General features: G+C 37.2%; 1 protein-coding gene across 1 annotated transcript; it reads right to left on the reverse strand.

Moving 5' to 3' along the window:
• Window positions 1–417: 417 nt before the first annotated feature.
• Window positions 418–3,881, reverse strand: NPS (neuropeptide S). The gene is made up of 3 exons (XM_073884748.1): window positions 3,836–3,881; window positions 3,638–3,719; window positions 418–597 (listed from the first exon to the last, which is right to left on the reverse strand). The coding sequence occupies exons 1-3, from the start codon at window positions 3,841–3,843 to the stop codon at window positions 418–420; spliced, it is 270 nt and encodes an 89-aa protein (XP_073740849.1). The 5' UTR covers window positions 3,844–3,881.
• Window positions 3,882–7,990: the final 4,109 nt, after the last annotated feature.

Here is a 7,990-nt window from a genome sequence, read left to right on the forward strand (position 1 = left end):
CACATCTCAAAAGAATTGGCCGTGTTGAGTCATTTCAGAATGCGGTATTTAAAAGAAAAAGAAAGCAGTATTACGAGATTACAGTATTACAGGCAGGAAAGAAATCATACCATTGTCCTTACAGTAAAAAAATGCTCACACTTTCTGGACAATTCAAGATCAAAGCAAATGTGTCCATCCTTAGCGAGGGAAGTTGCTAACTGATCACATAAATAGTTTATTCTCTTGAAAGGGAAGTTTGAGGCAGGTTTACATTTTTTTTTAAACTCAATTTACTCTCTACCAGCTCAGAGAGAAATGATATTTAAGAAATGAGAGCACACCAATGCTTAATGATAAAGAAATAACTGACTTTTAGCACATTAGTCACACTCTACAAAGTTTGAGATTAATTCCCAGAGTCCTTTGCAAACTTATTCATGATTTTGCTCTTCGAAAGGAAGTTTTTTTCATCCCTGTGCCAACTCCATTGCGAAAGGACTTTTTCATAAACATCTTCTCAAAAATGGGCTTTAGAAAATCTAGTCCCTTGCTCCTGTCCATCCTGGTTGGGCAGCTGTTCAACAGGATGAGAAAGTAATCAGATTTTCCAGACACCTGGCAATTCAGAGGGGGGAAGAGGGAGAGAATACAGCTTTAGGATGAAAAGTTTATTTCAATAGTAACAATTTTCAAAATCTTAAGGCTATAAATCCAATGTCTCCAACCTTTCTGAGGGAGAAATTTTGCTAGAACACAACATATACTTTATTTAAATACAAAATATTGTTTAGCGCTATCTACTCTCTCATCTAATTTTTATACTACTTACTTAATTGCTGTCATTTGGGATTTGCATCATACACCATACATAGTCCTCTTGTTGCTATTACTTTATAAAGAATCTTTCAAGTGGCACTAATTAGTCCTAGAAAGTTTTTAAAAAAATCACTAAGAAAACCAATGCATGATAACCAAACTTCAGGGTTCAGTTGGAAACACTTTCCCTCTGATATTTGTCCTGGGTCATTTACCAAGGTTTTCCATAAGGCTATCTTGCTACTTGAACAACAGCATCTTCATCTTTTGACTTTGGTTCAGTTTCTCATCAGTGGTTTGAAGGCCTGGATAGTGTGGGGGTACTTAGTCTTGAAGGAAGTACATGTCTGGAATCAAGAGTTCAAATTGGCCATCGAGTATATGCAGTTCAACCCCATACGTTCCAGATAAAGGAACCAAGTAAAAAGCAAAGGGCCATGTCCCAAGGAACAGGGCTGGCAGTTCCAAAAAGTGGGCCTGACCCAGAGATCAAGTAAGAATTTTCAACATTTGTCCTACATTCCCTCCTTTGTGGTTTCAGAGGATGTACACACTGATGAGGTACAACTGCAAGTTCTATCGATAAATGGAGCAAAAATTTATCAATGATCTTCTTTGTGGTAAATCCTTTATGTGCATCACCTCATTTTATCCCCTCAGAAAGCTCTATGTATAAAGTGTATTATCATTTTCTCAGTTTTATTTTTTTCATTAATAAGAAATACATTTATTTATTTTTTATGTTCAGTTAGCCACTCTACAGTACATCATTAGTTTTTGATGTAGTGTTCAATGATTCATTAGTTGCATATAAATGAGGAAATTAAATGGCCTGTAGGTTGGGCACCTGGGTGGCTCAGTTGGTTGAGTACCTGCCTTCAGCTCAGGTCATGATCCCGGGGTCCTGGGATCGAGCCAGGCATTGGGCTCCCTGCTCAGCAGGGCGTCTGCTTCTCCCTCTCCCCCTACCCCTCCCCCTGCTTGTGCTCTGTCTCTCGCTTTCTCTCTCTCTCTCTCAAATGAATAAATAAAATCTTTTTTAAAAAATGGCTTGTAGGTGAAGCAGGGATTTGAGTGGAAACACCTGACTCCAAGCCCATTTCTCAACCACATGAGAGCAATAAAAAGAAAAGGGTGCTGAACGGTTTTATTATAGGGAAAGAAACATACTACAGACCTGGGAACAGTCAGACAGAGTTTCAGAAATATTGGTCATGGGAAACCAATCAAAAACTCTTATTTGAACGCCCACTATGTGTTTTTCCCCATGTAAATGGAGGAAATCTAAGCATGATATAATGCCATCTATTTTAAATCCCCAGCAAGGAGGGGCCTATGAGTCATTTCAGGAAGGGAAGCATTCCAGTTCTTTCCAGAAATACTCATGATACCACCTTTGTATTGCAAAAGAAATGCATCATTTCTGGTTATAAGATGCTGAAAACATCCCTAAAAAAATACTGATGTACTTTACTGATCACTGAAGGGAGTCCTTGCCAGAGCTGACTTGTTAACAGAATAATATGGTATACTTGCCTAGTTGATGTACTTTATGAAGTTCACATCAAATATTACATGAACCTATACATTGTTTGTGTGTAATTACTCACCTTAAACAGTCAAATTGGTACCATTGCTACATGATTGAGTTATAATGAGAATGAAATTGTCACATGCAAAAATAGAAATATGGAAAATGCATGGAAAGAAGAAACATTTCATTTATGGACAAACAGATTTGTAAGTACATTAGAAGAAAGTACATTCTTAATTAAAAAAAAAAAAGCCGCACACAAATGCCTCTTGTTCAACAGAAATGTCATGAACAAACCTTCAGGAAAAGAATGGAAAGTAGTTAGGAAGACACTTGAGAAAAGATACCAATTTATGGGTTGTGACTCATCAACTTGATCAATATGGTTGGTGTCTTATAGAATCAATGACTCAATTAGTGTTGAATGCTCATAGGACTAAATCAGGAAAAAAGAAGCTAATTTAAGTAAACAAGTAATAGAAAAATGACAGATGCAAAGATTAGTAAGAAGACCAATAATATAAACAGCTAGATCATTATGTTTGGACATATATCTATTATTTAGGATTTATGTAGCATCTCATTATCCTAAAAGTAGTTTCATGAATTACATTGATTCAGTAATTACAGTATGCCAGGTTAAGTTTCAGTGAATACAAAACATTATCAGTGATGAAAAATATTTTAAAATTTTAAACAAAGCATTGACATTAAAGCAACTGAAATATCATGTAGAAATAGTATTAAAAATTCCAAAGAAAGACGTTCATTTTCTGAATGTTTTGAACAGTTCAATGATTAACATTAGACAATCAACATTCTTGAATAAACACATGAATTAATATTTTATGTGATATTTCATTGAGATATGGCATTTTATCTACATTCTGTTTCTGAAAAAGTTACCATTTTTATAAAATTAGTAAATTCACTATTCTAAAAAACTGATCTATTGTATTTGTAATATAGTTTTAATGGTTAAATGTTCACTTTGATCATGAGTGGACATGTGGAATAAATAAATTGTCATGGGCAAAACTATGTACATTTTACATTGAAATGCATGCTTTTCTATGCAGGAGCCAATTCTTAAATAATTTAAAACAAATTTTAATAAGTCTAGCATTATTTTTGTCACATAAACACTTCTTTTTACTAATTTCTTGACTCTGCTTATTTTTTTTCATTGAAAGCTCTAATAATAAGAGAAATTACTTTTCTGTCCCATATTCCCTGAGATTACTTTGAACTTAAACACTTAAAAGCCATCTAGTCAAGCATCAAAAATAGAGGCAAAACTCTTACCTTAGAAGGTGGAACTGGATAACACCAGAACACGTGCATTATAGAAATCAACAGAAGTAGAATAAGGCTGAATTTTAATGAGCTGTAGGGTAGGGGGAAAAAAAAAACCTAAGATTAGTCTCATTTAGGCAAGTATAAGTAAAAAAAAAAGCATATATGAACTCAACAGTTTTCTTTGTGGAAAAAGCAGTCTTTCACCTAATCATTTTGGATTTTCCAAAATTTCTGCAGACTGGTCGTTTTATTGCCAAATTCCTCACACTTACTGTCAGATCCTCCTTGGGTGACCCTTTTATACCAGAAAAGTTCAGGAGTAAAAATGTCATCACATCTCATCATATGTGACTAATTGGTTCTTTTTTTGTTCTTGTTAAGTTGGAAAAGGCCAATGATGCACAGGCATTGTCACTGAGCTACCAAGGATTGACTTCATTTAAGTTTGCCATTAAAAATGTCCTTCAAAAGCACTGTCTTCTAAACTGTGTCATTGTGACATAGATAGCTAGAGGTCTCAAAAGAAACCACAAGTCTGTTTCGCTTAGAGTTTAACACTTAAACAGGATGGCATTATTTCTTTGAATGTCCAGCATCATGTTCCAGAGACGAACACAAAATACTTACAAGAATAAAGAACATCTACCCTCACAATGCACACAGATTATTTAAGTTTTCCACAATGGATTTCCCTACTTTAGGACTTCTGAAGTGAAAGCAGGGAAACAAGTATCATGTCCCTTTGTCACTGGTCACTCAAATAAAGGAAAGGCACTGCACCTATCCCTTCCCATGTGCATACCCAGGTCCAGGCCCAGAGTCCCGAAAAGGCTGCCTGCCATGGCCTCCTTTTTCACTCCAGGGCATAGAATTTCTCCAGGAAACCTCTGCTGCCCTTGCAAACCAATGGGCATCCACATTAATAAATTGATTCAGGAGTGCTAAGTGTGAATAGATGTTGCTGAAGCTTACAATGGAGAAAAACATCAAGGGAGGTGCTTTCTGCTTGGATAACTAGTGTTTCTGAGATGGAGCCAACATTTTTTGAATACAAAGCAACCGAGGGAAATCCTTGCTTCCTCAAGATCAGCACCTTTTGGAGGACAAAGCTGCCCTGTGTCTGGGACATTTGTTACCTGGCTGTCAGTGCTACATCCCTTTCTTTAGGAAACTGCTGCTTGGTATGATTCTCATATAGTTGTCGATCATATAGTCACCCTTTGTCTACCATGAGGAAAAGCAGGTGACCCAGATTCTCAAGAGAACAAAGGTCACAGGGATTAGTGCCAAGTTGGGAGCTGGGGCATGTGATCCAACATATTTATCATAGTCTTTTTGGGGATATCACTTGGAGGTTGGGAGATAAAGAGCTCTAAGAACACCAAAAACGAACACACACATTTACTTTTGGTGTCTCTTTAAACCCAGCTAAAATAAACACATAAGAACAAAAAGAATGGAAGAGAGGATGACAGCAAGTGTTTTGTTGAGTGATGAGCAATTGACCAAGTAGATCCTGAGAAAGGTTCTAATTAAAATAGTTTAGTAACAGACCATTAACCCTCTTAAGTCTTCATGGGACCAGTTGCTTTGGGATGTGGTGAAGGTGGCACTAAAAAGAAGAGGATCAGCTGGAAGTTTAAGACATGACTCAATTCAATCCCACATCCTCGCTCCACTTCCCATGTCCAAACAACTTCTGCCCCAGCAGAGGACTATAGGTCTATTCTACGGAAACGGTAAAGCAGAGTGTCTCCTGACCAAGGGAATCAGGTGTAGTGGTGTTAAGGGGTTACTTTTCTGAAAACAAAGGTTGAACAAGTGTTACACTCGGGACTGAGGCCCATGGGTCTCTTTCTTGGCACAGCTCCTGCACACTGTGAGACCGGTCTTTATCCTCAAGACAAGAGAATGGAACACCTTCTCCGGGGAATCTGCCCAGCTCAAGATGAAAAACCTAGAGATACAGACATCAGGGTTCCCACATAAAAGCAGCCCAGGCAAGTGAAATCCACTAAAGTCCAGATCTGACAGTACCCACTAACACACACACACACACAAATTTATGGATGTTTTAGCGCCCATTCTTAATGTAAACAGACAATTCAGAGATGCAACTGAAATGAGTACAAGATATTCATTAAGGCAGAACTGGTAAGAACAAAGAAAATGGGAGAGAAGTCCACAGCAACAGTGTTTTATCCTGAAAGATAAACATGAAGTAAAAGTAACTTGAAAGAAACAGGAGAGAATGCAAGAGAAGAAAACTTAAAAAAAAACCAAATCACTAATATTCTCCCAGAGAGAAGAGGAAGTATTGTATCTATCAAATAAGAAAAGAAAGCTATATAAAGCAAATCATTTAGAGGACAAAAAGCAGCTCAAGAAAATTAAAACTATTAAAAAAAATTCAGTAGAAGGATTGAAAGATAGGGTTGCATAAATCTCCCAGACATTACAGAAGAAAAGCTAAGGAGAAAAACTAAAATAATTAAAGAATAGCACCCATCCAGTAGTTCCAACATATAAATAATAGGGATTCTAGAAAAGAAAATGGAAAAAAAAAAAAAAGAGAGGAGAGGGAATCATCAATAAAGAAATTCGAGAACATTTTCCATAACAGAAGATACTGACTTTTGGGAAGGAAGAGACTCATCAAGTGCCTGGCACTACAGGTCAATTTGACCCATATTAAGATACATCATCATAAAATTTCAGCATTGCATCTTACAACCTCCAAATTACCTACAAAGATTCAGACACCAGAAATATTTTGGAATTCTCAAAAATAATGTAAGAGGTTGGAAGAGAATAGAGCAATGCCTTCAAAATTCTGCAGAAAAATGATATCTAACCTAGAATTTATTCCCAACCAAACTATCCCTTAAGTGGCAGACTATAATAAACATTTTCAGATATGTAAGATCTCCAAATTATATTTCCCCTACACGCTTTGTCAGGAAGCATTTCAGGATATGCTCCACCAAAAGTAAGAATATGCACCTATAAAGAAAACGTGAGATACATGTAACAGGAGATCAATACAGGAGACAAAGCAAGAAACTTCCCAGGATGACGGATGGTAAGAAGCGATCCCCAGTGAGATGTGCACACCTGGCCTGAAGGGCAAAAAGTCCAGACTGGTGTAGCTAGATGATTCTGGGAGAGATTTCTGTAAGAAAATGAAAGCCTTAGAATATCTGCATATCTTGAGAGAAGAATTAGACAATGGGAGAATTTGGGGTTGACTTAGTGACAACTCTACAGAAAAGTAAAGAAAAAGAAAAGCAAAAGTACAGCAAAAGACATTTGTTCCAATTAAACAAAGTTATGTAAGAAACAAAAGTAATCACAGTTAACCACTTGACTCAGCAGAGAGTATCATTTGCACAGTTACAGTAATGTAATTATTGAACAATGATCTAAACAAAGGGTAATTTAACTAAATTGGGAGCTAGATTTTGGAAATAGTGCATTTCTGTAGTGGGGTGAATTGTCTAATTTGTACAGAAAAAATCATGCTATAATTCTGAAAAATAAAAAAGCAAAACCAATCATGTTCTTGAGAGATAAATAGACAATCAGCCAAAAAGTCTGAAAGGGATGACTCTGAGATAGGAAATGGAACAGGAGGTAGGAAGTGTATTTTTCACAGAAGTACCCCCCTTAGAGCTAGCTGATCCTTTAAATCAGGTGCATGTGATAAAAGTAAAACTTTAAAAAAGTATGTACTATGGACCAGATATATCTGGAGATGACAGAGAACATTTTCACTACTATGTATAAAATGTTTGGCTGATAAGGAGGCCCATGCCAGAAGTCAGAGAAGATGAAGAGGGAGAAAGAGGAAAATAGGAAAGAGGGAGAGAGATTGAGAGAGGGACAGAGGTGGGGGGGGAGAGAGAGAGAGGGAGAGAGAGAGATAGAGACCTGTAGGTATTGTTAAACTTCTGGATCCATACTTGAAAGCCATTTCTCTCCTCTGACACCCCATTTACATAAGCCAAACCTCCCTTTTTACACAGACTAGTTACTTCACAAGAAAGTTTAACCACTACACCTGAGGATGTGTTCATTTACTAAGCACTTTCTATACGCTGCAGATTGCACAGCCTCTTTCTCTGGGTCAGGGCGGTAAGTCTTCATCACAATTCTAAGAAGGCACTATTACCAGCTCCACCCTCTTTGAAGAGACTGAGTCTCATGGAGGTTAAACAGCCTGCCCAACATCAAGGGTGATGTTTATGAAGGGCACAGCCAGGCTTTGATCCCAGTTCTGTGTGACTTTAGAGACCACAGTTCAAACAGTGTGCCACAGTCCCCACTCATGGACCTACAACATCGTTCATCTACTCAGCT

The sequence above is a fragment of the Callorhinus ursinus genome, unplaced genomic scaffold (assembly GCF_003265705.2).
Source record: "Callorhinus ursinus isolate GAN/ISIS: 27379988/994484 unplaced genomic scaffold, GSC_fseal_2.0 scaffold58, whole genome shotgun sequence".
NCBI lineage: Eukaryota > Metazoa > Chordata > Mammalia > Carnivora > Otariidae > Callorhinus > Callorhinus ursinus.

What these genes read in the sequence shown, in the direction of transcription:
- NPS (XM_073884748.1), bottom strand. An exon ending in ATCCAGTTCCACCTTCTAAG is followed by an intron (nt 598 to 3,637) that starts GTAAGAGTTTTG and finishes CTGAATTGCCAG; the next exon opens with GTGTCTGGAAAATCTGATTA.